The sequence below is a fragment of the Myxine glutinosa genome, chromosome 1, assembly GCF_964187855.1.
Source record: "Myxine glutinosa chromosome 1, kmMyxGlut1.1, whole genome shotgun sequence".
Lineage (NCBI taxonomy): Eukaryota > Metazoa > Chordata > Myxini > Myxiniformes > Myxinidae > Myxine > Myxine glutinosa.
Genome location: NC_136261.1, coordinates 193,065,986 through 193,088,769, shown reverse-complemented (window position 1 = coordinate 193,088,769; position 22,784 = coordinate 193,065,986). Strand labels below are relative to the sequence as shown.

At 42.1% G+C, this 22,784-nt stretch overlaps 1 protein-coding gene across 3 annotated transcripts in view; it reads left to right on the top strand.

Annotated features, from left to right (window-relative positions):
• Positions 1-22,784, top strand: part of ESPL1 (extra spindle pole bodies like 1, separase) — a 156,761-nt gene that overhangs the window by 75,461 nt on the left and 58,516 nt on the right. For 2 of the 3 annotated variants that reach the window (XM_068124426.2, XM_078781758.1), the window contains 6 exons: positions 1,089-1,208; positions 6,392-6,563; positions 7,360-7,524; positions 7,787-7,943; positions 8,975-9,084; positions 15,294-16,730. In XM_068124426.2, coding sequence (XP_067980527.2) covers positions 1,089-1,208; positions 6,392-6,563; positions 7,360-7,524; positions 7,787-7,943; positions 8,975-9,084; positions 15,294-16,730 — 2,161 coding nt within the window. The remainder of the gene's footprint in view (positions 1-1,088; positions 1,209-6,391; positions 6,564-7,359; positions 7,525-7,786; positions 7,944-8,974; positions 9,085-15,293; positions 16,731-22,784) is intronic. The other variant, XM_068124435.2, reaches the window with a different exon arrangement.

The following is a 22,784-nucleotide window of genomic DNA, read 5'->3' as shown; positions in this document are numbered from 1 at the left end:
ATTTTCTTTCCAGCAAGTCACCGATTTACATTGTGAATGTGACACATCTGCGACGTTGTATGAAACCACGTTAGTCGGATACAATTTCCTCATATATGTATTGTTGTAATGGAGAGATACGTTGCCAGGGAAAAATGGTCTGCAGCCTAACTTTATTCAACTTTCACTTAAGTACAGTACATGTAAGACTTTTCAAGTACACTTCACCTCGGCGAAATGCATGAAGCTGGAAGATAAAGTGACACGCCATCCACTGACTGCTTGCCATGTTGTCACTCCTCCACTAGCGGGTGACGCGATGTTGCTTCCACACCGGCAAACGGCATGCTGTATTAAAAAAATTAAAAATCGCAAGGCACACCAGTTCAGTTCAATTTTTTGAACGGCGTTATATAGAACTAGCACGACCTAAATCGACATTTGTCACATGATTTGTTAACGACGTTCTATCCAGATGACACAAATCAACAATGTAAATTGGTTACTTACTGTATTTATATCTCAACCAAAGGTGGACGGAGGTTATGTTTTCATGTTTGTCTGTGAGCAGGATATCTCAAAGTTATGGATGGATTCGGATGAAATGTGATACACAGATTGGGTGAATTTGGGTGAAGACAAGCATGAATCGATTAGATTTTTGTGAAGATCTGGATCCAGATGAGATGTAATTTTTAAAAAATAATTCTTCACCATTGAGAGATGGGGCCAAAACCGATATATAGCTCGATGTCTCAACTTGATAACAGATTGTGACAAAACTTTGTGGATATGTTGGTTAGGTGACAAGTACGTGCCAATTCGATTTTAGTTCAGGTTTGGATCGATATCCAGCCTATCGGGAGGATGCAAAATGTACACCATTCAGCATGGTGGAGGGATGCATTCTCCTGAGTGCCGTTAGTTATTGCTATATTATCCAAGGGGGGTTGTATCAAAGCATGTCCATTGAAAGTGGGGTTTTTATCAAAGCGGGGTTGTATGAAAGCGGGAAGGCGGAGGAAACCGGTCATCACTGCCAGCAGTTGTAAAGTGGCAGTTCGTTTATTTTTTAAATCTATTCACTTTTTTTTTTTTTTTTTTCAAAGCTGTTTGTGGATAAAGCAGAAGCTGAGCTGCAGCTTGCTACAGAAGCTGGTGAGGATCTCACGTTACTGCAAGAGACCCTCAGGTTGACCCAAAGCTATTGGTTGCTTTCTACTGGACAGGTACGCTTTGCGCCAAAACATTCTCAGCCATTCGGTAACAATATCCTGGAAGTGACATACCCCTCGCTGACCTTCCTGGTCAAATAAACTTTCTTTTTGCAATCTGATCTTCCTTCACACAACATTGCTTTGTATAATTGTGAATGGAGGCACTTGGCCTCACCCATTTCCCAGGGGTCAGGAGAGGGTCTTTTAATCGGTCTGTCAGTGAGAGGCTATTATATTTACTTGCCAGGATAGGTCTTTATTTAAATGATGTACAGTATAAAAACCTTACTCTGAACTGTTAAAGTACATTCACCTAGTTCTTTATTACCCCACGCAACCTACGCTGTTGGTTCACTTCTGTCTTTGTCTATATGTCTGTCTACAAGCATCAGTTTATGATTGAAGAACAACTTTATTTCAATTGAATGTTGTATTTTAAACACAAATTGGAAAACAAACCTCTAGTTTAGCAGTACAGTACTTTGTACCTGTGCAGAAGTCAAACAAAATTGAAAATTATTCCAAACAGGAAACTTTATTAGAAATTTTATGACAAAGTTTTTTAAGGATGTCAAAAATGACACAAAAAAGAGGCTGATGAACAAATATAACATGTTAAATAAGGTGGTGTGCAAGACACTGGGATCCACAGCAGGAAACTTCTGGAATTTGTTTTCCTCTGACCTTTAAAATCTTTAATCTCGATTGAATTGTACACTTGAACCATGCATGGGTTAAGGTGTTCTATGAACTCTAGTTAATTTTTTTGTTTATTTTTTTTTCTACTACTGCATTGAATATTTGATATATTGTAAATTGCATGTTTTTATTCCCCGTTTTCCTTGTTTAAAGCTAGTCGGTGTACTTTTTGCAGTGAATACAAGAGATATTAAAATCCAGAATATATAAATAAGAGATTAAGGTTAAGAATTGCTTTGATTTGATGTGTGGGCATCAGTGCTAGCAGTTTGTTGGCTGGGTGGTTTGCAATGCCTTCCCAGCAGTAGTTAGGGTAGGAATTTGGAATTTGTTCATGGTGCCAGTGATAACTCACCTACTCTTCTTTAATGTCCACCAACTTGTCTGGCCGATGGGACGCTCAGTTTATCGTCCATTTGAGGTATGGCACACACGTTGATGAATCGTCCTGCCTGTGAAACACAGGAATGACAGCTTATAGCTGAGTAGGGATTCAATCCCATGCGAGACAGTTTAGAGGAGTGTGTGTACCTCAAGGCCATTCTGCCAGCCCTAAGGTTAAGAGACATCTTTTATTTATTATTTATGTTTATCAGTGGTAAATACCCAGCACTTTGTTCAGAAATAAATGAACTTTACATTGAGTCTGTCATACAATTCGAATCTGGCATACAATTTTTTTTTCTTCCCCCCCCCCCCCCCCCCCCCCCCCCCCCCCCAGCATTATGTCTAGGCATTCATTTATCATCTTGCAACAATCATTGCCACTTTTACACTTACACTCTCCCACCTTAACCCCTGACTTTCCAAATTCTGAAGTTTCTACATTGCTTGTTGTATTAGCTTTTTATTATTATCTTGCTTAGTATGTGGTTATTGTGAGAATATTCAACACCATTCAGCCCACTCACTGATTTGAGTCCACCTTCATCGTCAGAACTCCAAGGGTTGCACAAAGGCTTCTCGCATGTGAACGTGACGAATTGCTCAAGGTTGAGCCCCTTCTTTGCAGCACCTGTTATTTATAATGAACCTTGGAAAAATATGAGACAGTTCACACAAGATCAAATGAATCAAAAAGACAAATATAAATTGACTCTGCAGGTTTTCTTGAAGCAAGATTTTGAAGCCACCCCCCAGTGATACAACAACACAACATGCATTTTAAGGCCATTTTCCCTGCAAGAGCGGGGGTTAGCCTTGCGGTCCCTATGACAATCTTCTCCATTTTGCCCTATTTTCTGCATCTCTCCTTGTTAACCCCCTTGCCCTGCCCGCATGTCTTCTTCCACTGTCTTTAGCCAAGTCTTTCTCGGTCTTCCCCGTCCTCTACTTCCTTCTACATTCATTTCCATCACTCTTCTCAACCAGTCACTTTCATCCTTCCTCAACACATGACCAAACCATCTCAACCTGTTCCTTTTCACAGCATCAATCACAGGCTCTATTCCCATCATCTTTCGCAATTCATCATTTGTCTTCCTCTCTCTCAGCGACACTCCGCACATCCACTGAACCATTCGCTTTTCCACCCTTTCCAGCCTTCGTTGCTGCTCTACGTTCATTACCCACGTCTCGCTCCCATAAATCATAACACTTCTCACACATGCAGCATACACCTTTCCCTTCAGCTTCAACGACATTCCCCTCCTCATCAGCACGCCACTCAGTTCCCGAAACTTCTTCCATGCACATCTCACTCTAGCAACCGTTGCCGAGTCTGATCCACCTCCTCCAGTGATGATGATGATGATGATGATGATGATGATGATGATGATGATGATGATTATTATTATTACTAGGGCATTGCCCGTACTATATCTATATCTAAAATTATATCCCCCCCTCTATTTACATGAAATGGTTTGGTCCAAAGCGAACGGCTTCCGGAGTTTGGTAAAGAAATCGCCATCGCGTGCACAAACGCGCAGGAAAGCGAATGAATCGCAAATTCGTTTTTATTAGTTTTAAAACATAGTTTAACGCCAACATAGTTTGCAAACGTGAAATAAATGAATACGCTCTCAAATGTGCCATCCGAGGCAGAGTGTGTCCGCCACGTTCGGCACACGCGATAGTTCGCTGCTCTCTGATTGGTTGAATCGTTTTTTGGACATAGCTCGGTAAGTAATTGTCCGATTAATATGAAACCTTGAAAAGGCACATCCTCGGGTCCCCAGCAATATACCTGGCAAGTTAAAAGTATATCGGACCCATGGTTGTCGAGAAACAGCGGTCACAGACAAACAAACGTACAAACGTACAAACGTACAAACGTACAAACGTACAAACGTACAAACAGAGATTACTGGAATTATAGATAGACTAGCAGAGGTACCCGGCTTTGCACGGGAGTGGGAGGAGGAGGGGAGGGGGAAGAGGAGGGGAGGGGAACGGGGGGGAGGGGGGAGGGGGAAGCGGGGGAGGAGGAGGGGAGGGGGAAGAGGAGGGGAGGGGAATGGGGGGGGAGGGGGGGAGGGGAAGGGGGGAGGGAAGGGTGCGGGGGTGCCCAGGGGAAGAAGGGCCCCTCCCCTCCCCCTCCCCCCCCTTTCCCCTCCCCCCCCTCCCACTTCCCCCTCCCCCTCCCCCTTCCCCCTCCCCCTCCCCCCTCCCATCCCCTTCCCCCCTCCCCCCTCCCATCCCCTTCCCCCTCGTTCCCCTCCCCTTCTCTTCCCCCTCCCCTCCTCCTCCCCCTTCACACCAGGGGGGTTGACTCAGCCTGTCATCCCACCGAGGTCGGAAGTCGGAACTCATTGTCGTCAAATAAATGTAGCCTGTATGTTTCACTCTTTGTCACATGCCGTTGGTCCCATGTCAATCGGATGAAGTTGAAAAATTAACGTTACGAAGGTTCTCTGGGACGTACTGATTCCGAATAATGAAGTTGAAAAATTAACGTTCCGAAATACGCTAATTACGCTAACAGAAGCGCTGGAGGGAGCACTGCGCTCCCTCCCTTAGATTCCCTCCCTCTTCTGCTAGCGCTAATTACGCGTAACACACTAATTTTAAAACCCGAAGTTTTTTTAATTTTAAGGTGTGCTGTAGTCAGAAGCGCTAGAAGCGCTGCGCTCCCTCCCTTCGAATCCCTCTCTCTTCTGCTAGTGCTAATAATACGCTAATTTTAAAACCCGAAATTTTTTAAATGTTTATGTCTCCGTGACATTCCTGGGACCATCCCGAGTCGAACAGTACTTTCCGCTCGCAAATCCGTCCACGGGTTCTCGAGATCTTAGAGATCATAGATAGAGGCCAACTCTACTTTATATATATAGATTATTATTATTATTATTATTTTTTTTTTTTTTTTCCACCTTATACCTTTCACTGCACAGCCCAAAATTTTTATGAATGGCTGTTATTGCTGCACTGCTTTATTTATTTATTTTTCATTACTCTCGCCAGCGGAGAGTTGCATTTGAGTCCGTTTGTCTGTCTTTGTCCGCACAGAATAAATATGATTTTCTCTGCAACCCTTGGTCCGATTGACAGGAAATTTTCACCATAGGTGCAACTCCACCTGTATAATTTTTGAATGAAAATTATGACGTCATATGTCACGTGGTTCGGCCGCCATCTTGGAAAAACCAAAAAACTTTGCACCTCTATCTCCAAAAGCACTAAATAGAAAAAATTGAGACATGGCTCATTGTAAAGAACTCTCCATGGGGAATAAAATATGTTATTGATGATGTCATCGGTGCCTCCATTATGATGTCATAATTCGACAATTACAAAACCATCTGATCAAGATGAAATTTCTTGAGCATAATCCAGGAATAAATTCGTTTAGGAAAAAAATAATGATTACGTCATCGGTCACGTGGTTCGGCCGCCATATTTGTTTTAACACTAAAGCCTTAAAAACCACTGAAAATACATCCTGGCGAGGGTTTGCAATCTCTGATTGCTCTTTTTCTTGTTGTAATATTATACAATACCCGACTGGAGTGGAACTGGGATCCGGATAGATGCACAGTACAAAATATAAGCTGGTGTCTATTATTACCTCCGCCACCAAAGGTGGATGGAGGGTATGTGTTCACCTCTGTCTATCTGTACGTTTGTCCGTTTGTGAACAAGATATCTCAAAACGTTGTGGACGGATTCAGACGAAATTTGGCAGAGAGGTTGCATATGTGACGAGGACAAAATGATTAGATTTTGTTGAATATCCGGATTCGGATCTGGCTAGTAGAATTTTAAAGTGATTCTTCACCATTCGGAGATAGGGCCGAAAACTATACAAAGCAGGATATCTCAAAAAGCTGTGGAAGGATGATTTTGATTAAATGTGATTCTGTATTGTGATTTTCTGGTCTGCTCGAGGATACAAAACATAAACTGTTCACCTGGCGGAAGTATGCTCTCGACTGAGTGCCGATCTGCAAAAGATTATATTATTTTGAAACAATGCTTGAGGTGAGGCATGCATGTTTGACGAGTCGTGGAGACTGCTCACAGGGTATGTCATATGGAACTTGTTTGTATGTCAGATGGAACTTGGTTGCCAGTGCCTGCAGCAATTGCTTGCTGAGCTTAGTCTTCACCGACCTTCAAAGGCCTGCTATGTGCTCAAGGCCAAAGCTTGGATGTTGGCTTCTTTCTACCTCCAGCTGCCACCTTCTCGGCTTGACACTCTTAATCGTCAGTCACTCCTCCAGCAAGGTGCCTACAAATACTCTCGCGTGGTTGTTTACAAACTTGTATTGTAGACAAACTTGTATTGTAGGCTTATCAGGGTTTTTTTTTTTAATATATATAACTACAAAAGTACTCCCTTAATTGTATGATCAAATAAGTGAATTTTGGAACAAAAACTAGGAGTATGTTAAGGTATTGTTCATAATCCAGTCTTGTCTATTTGCATTAAAGTGTCGAGTATTCAATAAAACACAATGACTATTTGCATTTGGATCTGTGGTATTGGAAAAATTATCCCTGCTTTATCGCGGTGGCTAAAGCAAATTCTTCATCTGAGGTTATTATAACTACCTTTAGAGGCCATTTTTCCCCGCAAAGTGGGGGTTGGCCTTTTTCGGGAACCATGGTTGTTGTTTTTTGGTCCCCTTTTTGAAGCAATGTTTTACGGCCGGATGCCCTTCCTGACGCCAACCCTTTTTGCCGCCTTTTTAACGACAAACAGGGAATTACCAGTGAACTGGTACTCAGGTTATTGCAGTTATAAAATATGTTGTGATGTCATCAACTCTCCCCTGCTTCCCTTCCACCTTTTCTGTTCTCCAAAAGTCACCCAGAAACCTTTATAACTATACTTTTAATTCCAAATTGTTTTCATTGGTTCTCCATGGATATGAAAGTTAGTAATTTTGTGATTAAGATACTGGGCATATATCACCCAATATGAACTCTTATGTTTCTTCAAAAACACGACATTATGCTTTCCCTGATCATCATTTTTAAAATTTTCTTTTCCATTTTTGTGTCTGTGTGATGGTGCAAGTGCCAACGGGTGAAAGTTCTGCATTGGGACTGGCTGTAGCTGCCCACCGTCTTCTGGTTGGTGTCGTCTCTCTTCTCCTGGGCCCTTGTTACCTGCGTCTCCAGCCTGCTGATTTGCTTGATGCAGATGCAAATACTCCGAAAGCCAGTGTATTCTTGCCACAAGGTGAGAAGACCTTCCCAGTCTTGTGGGTTTCCTTTGCGTGCTTCACACTGGGTTTCATCAACAACAACAAAAAAGTCTACCTTGTTTTATTTTTATTTTATTTTTTTTTGGTTTTAATTATCATTGAACAATATTTATATTGCCAACAGCAACACTTGGACAGACTAATATAAGGGGTAGTATTGTGTGCCATCGTGGATTGAGAATCATGTGATTTCGGAGGTGGTGATAGTCAGGATTGCGTGGACTGCCTGATGTATAGGAGACAGCTTGATGATGAAGTGGTCATTGCTTTCCGAGTTGTTGTGGGTTACCTGCCATGTCACGACTCTTCAAGACATGCATGGGAACAACCTGGAAGCTATGGGTTTCTGTCAGGAAGCCCTCAAGCTGGCTTCAAAACTACAGCTGAGTCGCAGGTAATTGTTGCTTGATTTCAAAGAAATCAAATGGTCATGGTTTGCTTTACCAGCAACTCTTTTCTCTTGTCATTTTTCACGACAACTATCTTTTTTTTTGTTTTACCTTGTGCTATAATTGTATGTATATTGTAGATGAGTATTGAATATAGAATATATTTGTGTATTAAAATAACGATTAACCTTAATGTATGCTAAAATGGTCACCATATTGTAAGGGTAGTGGACAAGTGTTGGAAAGTTCGGCAGAGCTGCTAAAAAAAACAATCAGGCTTACTTTGGCCGAGTCATGAAAAAGACAAAAGACAACTATTGAAAGGTTTCTTTAAAACGTTCCCGAAATGTCTATGGCTTTGAGATTTGGAGATCATAGATTATTTTCAATTTAAAATTGTCTTGGGAAGTGACAAATCTTCTCCTTCTTCTCTCCCCTTTGTAAGAGGTGAGATCCAACGGTACCATGCTTCTACCCTGCCTTTACCACGATACTCCTCCACTTTCCTCTGTTCTCAGCCAACTCTCTCCACTCTCCAACCACACTCACCTTATTGATATCCCTTCTCACACAATCTTCCTCATCTCAACTGTGGTCCACCTCTTCCTCCTGCCCTGCTCCCTCAACCTATCCACTTTGTTTGCCATTCTATTTTTCTCCTTCCGCATAACGTATCCAGCCCACTTCAGCTGACTTTTTACCAATCTCCTCGTCAAACCCGTCTGGTCACCCATGTCCTCCCTCAGTTCACTGGTTCCTCCTTCTACCTACCCTCTTCACAAAAAAAAGAAGAAAAAAAAAGTGCATGTTAGAAATGGATGAGACGATACTGTCGTATTAAACTTTTGTGTGAATTATTATATTCAGTATAGGTATCGGGGTCTGTCTGTCTCCAACTTAGAATGCAACTTCTGCCTTAGTTGTAGTCCCCTGCTGAGAGTAGTGTCAGCTACTTACTACCTGTTATCAGTAGGCCTATGCAGACTGTGAACCACTTTTATTTATTATACTTGCAATTTCAATTCCCTTCATGCAGGTGTGCCTTCCTGTTGGTGACCAAAGCAGGTTTAGAGGCCCAGAAGGGATATTTTGAAGACTGTTCTCTGGATTTGTGTCGTCTTGCCTCCTTCGTAAATGCCAATGATGGTATGTTGTATGTGCCTTATTTGAAGAATTTTTTTGGGGAAAAAATAATAATAATATAAAGTCTGAAATGTAATTTCTAAAAATGAAACTTTAAATTGATCTTAAATTTGGCATTTAATTTGCTTAATATTTAACCACCCAAAATAGTTTAATTATATTTGTTTTTGTAATCATGTCAGTCATTACACCAACTGTAGGTTCTGAAGTGTATTTTATTCTCTGTTGCATCTGTGATTGTGGTACTGGCTGATGTACAATTTTCTCAGCCAGCTCGATATACTTTGTGGTCTCCTGCTTCTTGGAACAGACTTTCGGAGGCATGAAGCCGATTAACAGAGAATATAATTTAGACAAAATTGAAGCATTTCTGCTTGCACAATCAATATGATGTCTGAACCAGGATAATACTTCAATAAAAACAAATCTTTGTGGCAGCCAAGACCAAAGCTATGCTATCTCGATGCTAATGCATATTATATTTTTGACTTGGTAGTCCTGAAATGTTGGTTGTTGGTGTCGTAGCTTTATGGTGAACTTTTAATATTTGAGAACATTTAACTTAAATTATACTATGAACAAACAAATAAAAATACACACATCAATAACTTTTTAATGGATTCAACATAAAAATAATAGCAAAAAATACTTGCAAATTGAACTTAAGCTATTTTAGCTAGCTGAGTGTGGCAGTGTTCAGATGTCAGAGTTCAGTTCTCTAATACTGCCACTCAAACAGTGGCAGATTGTGGTGAAGAAAACACAGCTCATCTCTACATTATCCAATGAGGGAGCTCCTTTTATTTATCGTGTGTGTGAGTTAGTTAGTTAGTTCCGGATAAACACCATAAATTATCATTCATTTACTGGATCCCAAAAATGCACAAACACCCTTGTAAGATGAGGTTCATTGTCGCAAGTAGAGAATGTAGTTTGAAACCTTAGTTGTTGGTAGTATAAAAGTGGCAATGAAACGAATCTATAAATGCTTAAAAAACTACCATGAAAAAGTGAAGTTTTATTCTGGTATTAAGAAATTCTGGATCATTGACAATTCCAAACCGGTAATCGACTGTATCCATAACATTAATAACAAGGGTAAGGCAAAATGTCTTTCAACTTTTGATTTTTCCACATTGTACACAAACATTCCACATGACAAGCTAGTAACAGCATTGGACAGAGCAGTAGATAAAGCATTTGCAGGAGGTAATAAAGTATACATTAATGTATATCAAAACAGAGCACACTGGTCTGGTCTGTAAAGGATAATCGATATACTGATTTTCAAAAAGTAAACTCAAAGAAAGTATTCGATTTCACCTAAACAACAGTTTCTTTACATTTGGCACAAGATACTCTAGCAGACAGTGGGCATACCCATGGGTTCAGATCCGGCCCCTTTGCACATTTGTTTCTGCACATGTACGAGTTTGATTGGGTCCAGAACCTGTGCAGGAATAAATTAACAACTGCACGAAACATCTTCAGGTTCATTGATGATTTGTTGGCAATTAATAATGGATTTGTATTTGAACAGCTTCATGATGATATACAGTGCGTATCAAAAAAAGGTAATCCGAATTAAAGGGGTTAATATGCAAAGGTTATTTAGTTTGACAATTTACATGTGGTTTACCAATTATGAGGAGATCCTCAGCTTTCCATTGATGCCTTTCATGCATCATTGCTGTCACACATGACCGAGTACATGTTCATTGAAAATGACAAGTTCAAATCGCATTTTTACAAGTTTGGCTAATCGCTGCAAGACAGTTTTAAATGGACGCATTACTTGTCGACTGCCAAGATGATTATGTAAAATGTTGTTAAGCTGGTCTGGTAATCGTCGGTTGCGTCATCCTTTGTTTAAGATGGGTATTTAAGATGGGTTTAGAGACAGTCTGAGTCATTGAAAAGATGGTTCAACTTGCGACTGAACAGCGGACCTTCGTGGTTACAACCTTTCACCAAACTAGAAGTTTGCAGCGAACTCGTGATGCGTTCAGGGAACGTTTCCCAGAACTGGAGCCTCCAGCAGCCAAAACCATCTGGGCGAATGTTAGAAAATACCAAGAGCATGGCACTAGCCTCAACCGCAACAAGGAGAATTCTGGTAGGAGGCACACTGGGTGATCGGAAATGAACATTGCAGCAATAAGGCAGCAAGTTTTGGAGCATCCTAGGAATACCAGCGCAAGATGAAATGGGGCGGGATTGCCTTTGGCAACATTCAACCGAATCACAAGACTGGACCTCCACCAACATCCATATCGGATTCACATCCGGCATCAACTTACACCAGGGGATTTTGCCAGGAGGCGGGTGCTTGCCAGATGGTTGATAGCACGTTGCGAAGCAGATGTCAATTTCCTGCGGTATCTCGTTATCGGCGACGAAGCTGCTTTCGCCATGGACGGCAAGGTCAATACCCATAATGTTCTTGAATATGCACCGACAGGACAACCCCCGGAATTTAATTTTGACACCAACATGAATCGACAAAAGTGGACTGTTTGGTTGGGACTTTGTGGAAGTGGTCAGTTGATTGGACCATTTTTCTTTCAAAGGAATGTCAATGGCAACAGGTATCTGCAGATGATCAATGATGAAGTTTTACCGCAGCTGGAGGAGAACTTTGAGCGACAGGCTCGTGGTGTCTTCAGATATCTCTGGTGGGCCCAAGACGGCGCCCCAGCACATCGTCTTATCGCTGTCCGTGATTGACTGAGGGAACTCTTTGGAGACCGAGTCATCGCCCTCAACCATGCAGTGGAATGGCCATCAAGATCACCTGACGTCACACCATGTGATTATTTCCTTTTGGGACATTTAAAGAACAAGGTGTTCGTAACTCCTCCCCTTGATCTTGACGAATTGCAGGGCCGTATTCGACATGAAGTGGATGCTTTGCGCAATGACCCGGCTATGGTGAGACGAGCAGTTCAGGGCATGCTCCGCCGCTGTGAGCTTTGTGTTGAAAGGGGAGTTGGACATGTTGAAGGTGTGGGTGCATAAAGGCCAATCATTCCTGAGAAAAGTTTACATCTGACGTTCATTTTGCACCAATTATCCTGACTTGCATCGATTAGCCAAACTTGTAAAAATGCGATTTGAACTTGTCATTTTCAATGAAAATGTACTCGGTCATGTGTGACAGCAATGAAGCGTGGAAGGTTTCAATGGAAAGCTGAGGATCTCCTCTTAATTAGTATACCATATGTAAATTGTCAAAATAAATAACCTTTGCATATTAACCCCTTGAATTTGGATTACCTTTTTTTTGATACGCACTGTATATCCAAAAGAACTTAAATTAAAAAAGGAAAACCAAACTTCCACTGCAGTTTCCCTTTTAGAATTACAAATTGACATCCATAATAATAAATTTCACACCAAATTATTTGACAAACGAGATGCTTTTCCATTACATATTGTCCGAATGCCTTTCTTAGACAGCAGCATTCCTAAAAAGCTATTTTATGGTACGGTTGCAGGTGAAATAATTAGGACTGAGAGCAACCACACACAGCTCTGAACTGGTCAATAAATTACAACAACTAGTCAGACGTATGCCAGCATAGGGAGCTACAGTTGGCAGATTAAAACAAGTTTTCTTTAATATCACAAAAAGACACCAAATCGAATTAATAAAATACAATACGAATAGTAAAAATATTATTCATGACATCTTTATGTAAATACAGCACAATATAAGAATTAAATATACTACAAATCAATGTTGCTAGGAATCAGTGGTTGTTAGGATATGGCAGCATGCAAAAAACCGTTATCGGTGACAGTTTGATCCAGAGGTAGGTGGTGTCGTCATGCTGGTTGGTAGATATGGTTTATTTAAGGTAAGATGTGCATGATTTCCTGTATTATCATATTATGGAGTGTGTAAGGAAAGTTATAAATATATGACAATGCATTAAATCCTATAGCGAGTAAAGTTGGAATAAATGATGTTGCATTGATGCGTCCAGGCAGTCAGTCAACTCAACTGAGGTCGTGGATCTGCTGATGTACCATCTATTGATGTGGATCCATGATCGAGGTTGTGGATCTGCCGTTTGGAGAGGTTCCTGGCTGAAAGGTTTGAAACCTCGAAGAAGAACGGCACCCAGCTGATGATCCGTGCAGTCGGGGAACTAGTCAATTGCTTACAGGTTAAGGTTCTTGCTTTAGGTTGAGGAACTATGTTTTGAGGTTTACAATTTAAATAAAGTTGAATGTGGGATGTTGTGAAATTAACATAATTTACAGCAATCCTTTAAATTATTTATATTTAAGTTTAGGAACAACCAATACTGTACAATTAATAAAATGCATTTTTAAATAGAATTGAAAATCATAAAAGATAGAATTGTGAGGAACAAAAATAAAAAAACAAGTGTGTGTGTGTGTGTTCATACTTTTTGACGTCTATTAATTGATTACATACAATTCAAATGTACATTTTAGCCCTTTAGACCTTGGAAGAGAAGAGCCTTTAACATTTGAGACCAAAAGTCCTTGAAGACCCAAAAGTCCCTGAGGACCAAAAAGATCCAGATGGCCCAAAAAACCCAGATGACCCAAAAGTCCCTGATAACCAAAAAGACCAGGCAGGTAGGTATGCTACAAGGCCGTGAAGACAAATGAAAATTTGGTCAAATGGACCAACGGGCCCCTAGTTGTTGCAAATGTTCCCAACTGTACTGAACATCCTCTCACTGGGAAGTGATAAGGACGAATGAATGAATGAATGAATGATCGTTTTAAGGCTATTTTTCCCCGCTAGAGCGGGGGTTAGCCTGGCGGGCCCCATGACAATCATGGTTCCCTGTTTGAGGCAATGTTTTTATGGCCGGATGCCCTTCCTGACGTCAACCCTTAGTCGCCTCTTACGATGCGCAGGGGGAAGTGATAAGGACGGTGCACATAATTATCCTCTGGCCATTGGAGAGAGTGCTTTGTAATTATCGAGCCATGGAATAAATTACATTTATTGTATTAAAGCCAAAAGTATTATTTTCCCCTCTCTACAAAGTTGAGGCTTATTGAGGAGTATTTGCTCAAAAAATAAAGATAAAACATGATTCACTGATCCTTTTATTTGGAAGATATATATTTTTGGAAGATTACCAAACAATGCAAAAAATAGAATGGAATAAAATAATATAGAATAGGTCGTTATTTGCAGAACACTGTCAAACATCAAAAAGCGTTGAGTGTCTCACCATGCAAGATCAAAAAACAAACGAACAGAAAGGCCAATAAATTTGCAAAGGTCATGAAACTCATAAAATCATGAGATTAGAAAAAGAATAAGCTTACCTGTGGTGACAAAAACAAGGTTCTTGATGCCAGCTTGCTGTATTGCTATCAACTCAGGCCAGTAATAATGCTGGAAATAGTGATACACATGATACCCTCTAGCGGGCACTACAGAACCACGAATGTAACCCTCAAGTTCAATTGCTACTTGTTGAAGGCCTGATGGCATTTGATCAAAATTGAATTAGTCTGTCACACACCCAACCTATCCACCAAGTTTCGTTCCAATCTGTCCATAAATCATTAAAATATTGTCCTGTATATCGTTGTTGGCCCTAACACTCAATGGTAAAGAGTCACTTAAAAAATTATTGTATCCGGATCTTCACTGTACTCTAATCAATTCGTCCTTGTCATACACCTAACCTGCCGACTAAGTTTCGTCCGAATCTGTCCATGACTTTTTGAGATATCATGCTCAGACAGACAGGAACTTACATAAGCTCCTTTCACATTCTGTGGTGGAGGTAATAACTGCTGCAACATCTGATTGAACAAGATGGCCTCCAACAAACACACATCCTCACAAAATATACTGAAGAACACTAATGCAGTTATAATTATCGTAAGCAATGTTCACAAATAACTTGCTTTCAACTAATTGATGCAACTGTTGCCTTCCCCTTCTCTTGGTTTTTTTTTTTTTTCCTCCTCATATGGATTCAGTTTTACTGTTTTTAATAAAACCGAAAACCAATTATACCTCTCTCTCTCTCTCTCTCTCTCTCTCTCTCTATTCAAGTGAGAGTAAACCCAGTAGATCTTGATGAGAACAACCCCCTGAAGATGGCTTGTATCATAGTGCTCATCTGTACTGCTGATTCTGATCTGACCCGTATTTTCGCATGAGTGCATAACAATTGCAGAATTGGTATGTTTGTGTGTTGCAGCATCAGAGCCCAGAAGAGGAAATAAAATTGCATGCCCAGCACGCCTGCAACATGTTTGGAATACAACTGAAGCACAGCCTGATGAAGAATCTCCGAACAATGATAAAATGTTTGCTCTACCAGAGCTTGGCCAAGTCATTGTGCGTCGGCATGCTGCTCAGCCGACCAGCCCAAATGCATCTCCGGTGTTGCACCGCCGAGTGAAGCCCTGTGGACCATGGACACATAAATACTGCTGTCATTGCCCATGGTGCAGTGACCCAATGTATTTATGGGTTGCTGTTGAGTGGGCATGTGTGCAAAGTCGTTTGGAGGAAGCTGATGATGGAAAAACTAGTTTGCACATCTTACTCAAGGCACAAACACAAGTTGAAAAGCTGGTACGTGTTATTGACTCAAAGTTGCAGGTAATGGTGGGGGCTCTACCTCAGCATGTATGTAACGGAAGCCAGTCAGAGAAGCCAGAAACATGTTGGGCACTAAAAGCGAAAGTGCTGTACCATCTATCCTGTACCGAGTTGACTCTCCGATCGTTTTGTCACCTTAAAGAACATGCCGAAATGGCTACAAAGTTAATGAGTCTTGGTGTTCATGATCATTTCGGACTTGGCAGTCATTTATTGCTACTTCGTGCTTCAAGTCAACTTGTGAGACTTTCTGCGAGGCAAGGCTGCAGTCTTGTGGAGCTGTTCTCCCAATTCTGGGGAATTGGGTTCATGGTAGAGCCACTTGCTGAACTACAAGAATTTGTATCAGACATACAGAAGTCTGAAGAAACTCAAATACATTCTCAGACTGTAAAGATTTCAGCACAGCGGCCCTCAAGAACCAACAAAAAGCCTCTGCAAAAGTCTGTTCGGCCCAATACTGGCAACACACCAAATGGACCACGGTTGCATCGTTTAGCACAGACATCTTTGTCAGACTTCAAAACGCCGGCTCGAGCTACCCGCTGCACTGCAAAGACTGCAAAGGTAGGAATCTCAATATTTGTCGATGAGCCTGAGAGAAAACTACCAGATATGAAACCTCTGCCAAAGAGAAAACCACAATCATTCCTCCAACCAGTAGTATTCAGTGATTCTGAGGATGAAGAGGAACATGAGTTGTTCCGGGGCTCAGGAAGAAAGCTCTGCACATATGGAAATGAGGAAAAAGGCAAGAACAAAAACCTGGATGGAGAGTTTGTGCAACAGGTTGCTGTAAGTTCTGGAATTAAAAGGACAAGGAAGAAAGTTGTGCCTCCAAAAAACAGGCAATGCGCCACGGTGGGAGGAAATGCAGCGTGTTCCAGCCAGAAAGCAGCAAGAGTTCCTTCCGATTTGTCAACACATCCGAAGCTGAATTTGACTCCAGTGGTGTGGGATGATGAACAAGATGAGAAGAATTGGATGCTTGGGGGGCCTTGCACAAGGCCAATTCGGACTTCTCATCACTGTGAGTAGCAGTCAAACGCACAGCTCATAGGATTGGATTTTTGATCCTGTCCCTTAAGAAAGCTTGGTTCTTTAGGATGTTCATTCTTGGAGTTGGCAAGAGCATGTTTTTATTATTACAATATAAAACTAGTCCTTGTAAAGACTAGTCTGTCTGCATTGGCAGAAAAATAAAGATAATTAATTTTATTGAATTCAAACAAATTAATTTTTTTCACCAAAATTGATTCAACTTGAGGTGTAATTAATTCATTAAATTTATCCCACTTTGACGCAACATTGTGAGACAGACAAAAAAGGTTCGCATAAAACCTCGTACAATCAAGGCAGACAATCCAAACAACAAGCACCCGTTCTTGTCTGACTTGTATTTCTGTGGTATGTTAACCGCTGTTAGAAGGTGAAGCAATATTTCTGGTGTAAGAACCCCCAAAGCAAAATAACCTCTTTTTTATACCTAGGGTTCTTTATTGAAAGATTGTTTTGTTGATAAAAAAAATAACTGCCACGTTTTGTGATTCATTTGAAGGATTCATATGTGGTGAAGTTGATGTTCACTCTTGTTTTTAGGTTTTAAATCTGTCTGGAACTGTCAGTTGTTTCTGCATAGGTGCATCTGTTTGCAAGTGGCCACTATGGCTTCTTGCAACAGTGAGAACCTTTAAGTACACGGGTTTGTACAAAATTAGTGCGTTTTATTTTTCAGCTCGTAACCAAAGTGTCCTCGGAAAGCGACGCAAGATCACAATGAGCAGTTTGTATCTCCCGCCCATTTCAAGTTGAGCCGCACTGTGATCAGTCACGTGACATCTGTTACGTGCTCCTCCCCGACCCCCTGGTCACGGTGTACCTCCGAGCCCCAAGAGGAGTCACGGCAGAAAAATGTGTTATTCTTTATGTCAAAGATCAATGGTGAAGCCACACCAATTGTTACTCACAAACAAATATTGTATTAAGATCACACAAGAATAACAGTACAATAATATGAATCAAAAGTACAATCGATATCCTATGATGGCACCATCAGTTTTGTAATATATAACTCGCTGTGCTCCAAGTGAGTGAAACAAGAACATCCCCAATGTCTCTAATCCCCGGCTTCAAGCCAAAGTCGATCCGCTCCAGCGATCGACAGATCAATGTGCAATCGAGACCAGAATCCCGTTGGGTTGGCAGTTACAGTCCGGCTGCCAAAGCTGTGCAAAGGCGCCCTCCAGGCGACTGGGAAATCACACCCTCGGGTATGGACGTTCCACAGCTAGCAGTCGGCAAACCTCAGATTTACCTTCAGGTATATCCGCATTGCACACACACACACCAGATACGTCTGAAAGCGGTGAAAACGGCTGACGTGAATCAAAGAAAAACCTTGCGCGACGCGCAAAGGCTGAAGCGAAGCAAAGAAACCTTGCTCGACGCACAAAGCGCGAGAGTCAAAATGGCCGACGGCCCGTTCTCGAGACGTAACGGCCCGACGATTCTCTCCGGAACCGATCGCAAAACCTGACACGCAGGTTAATCTGTCACAGCGATAACAACTCTGTCACAGGAATCCCTTTCCCAGGAAACCCGAAAGTTCGCTAGTGACTGTCGTTCGTCAACGTTTGCTCCAAAACTCGAAACGACTAGCTTATTGTCCGACTTCACTCGCCCCTCTTTCTTTCTCTCTTTCTTCTTCGTCGTCCTGTGCCGCTTTTATTTAAAACATTAACTTTTAACTTTTGAAAATAGAAATATCTATTTCCTTTAAATGACAACAACAATAATAATACATGGAATCAGAAATGTTTACAAGTGGATGAAAACCACAACAATGGAAGTGACTAATCCGTAACACTTCCCCCCCCCTCAAGAAAGAAAGTTTGAACATAGTGAAAACTTTCTTTGCAGGCAAAAACTCTTTTAACAAACAAAAGTAAAACTTTAATTAATATTTCCCAAAATAAAGCAACAAAACTTCCAAACCACCTATAGAAATTTCCAAAGTTAGTTCACTCTGGACAAAGCATCAGCAACGACATTGTCCCTGCCCTTTACATGCTCAATTTCCAAGTTGAACTCCTGCAAAGACAAACTCGATCTCATCAACCTCTGGTTTTTATTTTTTCATTTTTTGAATGAAGGTTAAGGAGTTGTGATCAAAAATCCAAAGCAAAGCAAATCTATAGCACTTTTTGAAGGAGGCCAAGCTGAGAGCCAGGTTTCATGATGGTTGGGTGGTGAGGCCTGGAAGTATTCACAACATGGACGCCTTTAGGAACGTTGAGTTCACGGTTAACCCATGTATGAATCGTGGCTCGGCTGCTCCGCAGCATTCAGTGCTTCAAACTCTTCCTAACTTTCATAATAATCACGGTTGGAGCGCTTGTTGCTGTGGTCACGTGAATAGCGGTCTCCTTCTCGGCCACTACCCTGATAATCATCCCTTCGGGAGCTGCCGTAACTCCGGGAGCCTCCATAGTAATCTCGACTGCGGCCACCACCAAAACTACTACTCTCACCCCGGGAGCCATAGCCATCCCTGAAACTACCTCCACGTTTTCCTCCTCTGTAACCCCCTCGACGCCTTCTCTACTGTTATGGTCCGACCATCCAAATCCTTGCCATTCAAATCCTTTTCTGCATCTTTGGCGTCCTTTGTTTTTTCAAACGTGACAAAGCCAAACCCTCTTGACTTTTGCGTCTCCCTGTCTTTTGTCAGCCGCACTTCCAAGAGTGGTCCATATTTGCCGAAGACAGAGTCCAGAACATCTTCCCTTGTGTGTTGAAGTTCAATCCACCCACAAAGAGCTTGCCAACATTGCCTCCATTCATGACTCGTGTGTGTTGACACTTAGTTTCACGGTACTTGACAAGACGTGCCTGTGCAAAGCGTGACATCAGTACCTTCTCCTTCTCTTCAGAGCGCTTCCTACCCATAGCACGAGTCGCGGCACAGGATGGAAAGATACCCGGAATCTCCTGCTCTAACTGTGCAGTTATTTTCCATACTAGGCTTTTCAACAAACATCGGGTTACCAGAAACTTGACCACCGGCCAAATCAATCCCTATAACAAAAGAGATACCCTCGACAGGAAGAGTGGCTTGTAAACCTACGGTGACCGGTCCTGACACCAAATCAGACTTTAAATGGATGACATGGTGGAGCTTCAACATAGCCACCAACCCCCTGTAAAAGAACACTAACACCAGTTGCCATCTTCTCTGACAATGGCAAAATGCCTTCAAGCATCAAAGATTTATGTGCTCCTGTGTCCCTCAATACCCTAACAGGTCTCTGGTTAGTCAAGTCTCCATCCGGAGACACAAACCCCTCTGAAATAAAAGGTTTGTAACCCTCTTGAACAAGGTCGTTCTGTGATGCCGTAACTTTGGCATGGGAACTTTCACAAGGCACTGTCCTCCAAGGACGATTTCTCGCATTTGCCAATGCATTCGGAGTTGTACTCGTCTGACTCCGCTCCTGATTTTTCCTTTTCAGGGCATAACATTGGGACATCAAATGCCCAGGTTTCTTGCAAAAAGCACAAGTAGGCCCGGAGGAAAAACTCGTGGTCTGCCTCGAGCCCCCCGGAAGATAAGTCTGTCTTGGAACTGTAGTCTTCTGATCCCTAAAAGTCGCGGTATCAGATTTGTCCTCAGTCATCTCTAGGCCGCCTCCACGAATATTTGTTCTCCGCCCCTGATTTACCATAACTCTCCTGGCTAACTCTAGGTGGGAAGTTAGGTTTGTGGAACCCCATCCTATGTGTCAAGGCATAGTCATCTGCCACGGTTGCTGCCTCATGCAACTCTGGTACCTTCTTTTCCTCCAGATGTACTTTAATGTCCGCGTGGATACACTGTTTGAATTCCTCCACCAAGATCAATTGTCGCAACAGTTTGAAGTCTTTCCCAATCCCCTTTGAATCACACCACCGATCAAACATGGGTTCCTTCATTCTGGCAAACTCCACATGGGTCTCACTCTCCCTCTTCCTGGCGTTCCTGAATTTTTGCCGGTAAGCTTCAGGGACCAATTCATAGGCTTTGCGAATGGTTTTCTTCACTATCTCATAATCTGCACATTGGTCAATCGGTAAAGCCGAAAATATATCTTGATCTTTACCCACCAAAACACTTTGCACTAACATAGTCCAGGACCCCACAGGCCATTTTAGTATTTGAGCCACTTTCTCAAAGTGTAAAAAAAACTTGGCTAACTCCTTTTCATTGAAGGGTGGAACCAGCCTCACATGCCTACCAACATCCCAGGTGTTCTGACTAGTTGTCGAACTAGCCGGCATGGATACGACTTCTCTCCGTTCTCCCATTAATTCCAGCTCCTTGAGTTTAACTTCCTTCTGATACTCCATGTCACGTTCCTTTAACTCCCTTTCGGCTCTCCTTTCCTCTGCTCTTTCCTTTGCTCTTCTTTCTTCTTCAGCTCTTCTTTCCTCGGTTCTTCTCTCCTCACGTTCTCGTTCATGTTCTACTCTTCTTTCCTCGAGTTCCCTTTCAGCTCTCCTTTCCTCTGCTTTTAACCTTTCCTGGCTCTGCAGTTGCATCTCCGTTTTCCGGAGCTCCACATTTTCCTTTTCCTCAGGTAACCAATCCAAGGCTACCTCTGTCCATGTTCCTTGTCCCACCAGAGATTCTACCACCAATGGCTGCATCTCTGCTTCCTTCATATTAACTCGGACCTCCAAGTTAAAATATCTGGCCAATATCAAGAGTTCCGATCTTTTTAACGCTTGGAACTGTGCCTCATTAGGGGACGCCGCAAACTGTTCTGCGTCGAACACCATGGTGACTATCAGTTAACACCTGTTAACCTTCACACAAAAATTTTCCAATTCGTTTTTGAAAAATTTGGGAATGTTAGAAAAATTCCAAATTTGGGAATTTTGGGAATGTTAGGGAATTCTATCCCAGACGCATGTTAGGGAATTTAATCCCGGGCGAGGACCCCAATTTCAATTTGGGCCAATTTTGGACGAGTTCCCAATATCCCGGACGAGCCCCCAATTTCTGTTATGTGCTCCTCACCGACCCCCTGGTCACGGTGTACCTCCGAGCCCCGAGAGGAGTCACGGCAGAAAAATGTGTTATTCTGCATGTCAAAGATCAATAGTGAAGCCACACCAATTGTTACTCACAAACAAATATTGTAGTAAGATCACACAAGAATAACAGTAAAATAATATGAATCAAAAGTACAATCAATGTCCTATGATGGTACCATCAGTTTTGTAATATATACTGAACAGCAAAGGAAACGTCAGTCAGAATCAATATTTTGGAGTCTTTATTTTCAAGTCATGATCAACACGAATTGAGATTTAGGATCAACATGAAACATTGCAGGTATGGTCACCACAGTTCAAACAATAATGTGAAATGTTCTGAATAAGAAAAACACAAGACCAGGTGAGAACAAGGGAGGTCAAAATCAGTATCTTGTGTGACCCCCATGAGCGTTGATGACAGCCATACATCGTCTGTACATGGAGTGGATTAATCGGTTGATGAAGGCATTTGTCACTTGGGCCCACACTCTGAGAAACGCCTGACTGAGATGAGCTGCAGTTGTCGGCCTTGGTCGTATGCCATTCAGTCTTCTTTGAACCTTGTCCCACAAGTGCTCTATCGGGTTTAAATTGGGGCTGAGTGCAGGCCAGTGCATGGTTTGGATGCCATTCTGTTGCAGGAAGTCCCTTGTTGCTCTGGCAATGTGGGCACGGGCGTTGTCCTGCTGGAAGACATGATTTCCGTGACGTCCAAAATGTGGCACAACGTGAGGTCTGAGGACTTGATCGATGTAGCGAGCAGCTGTGACACCATTGCCTCTTCCTGGACCAATATTCTGGAACACCACAGGACCGACTTTGTGATTGAGAGCAATTGCACCCCATACCATGATGTTTGGACCACCCCACAAGTCTCTTTCCATCACACAGTCATCTGAGTAGCGTTCCCCACGTCTACGCCAAACTCTCACTCTGCCATCTGCCGTGGAAACACAGTATCGGCTTTCGTCTGAGAAAAAAACGGTTCTCCACTGCTGGTAACGCC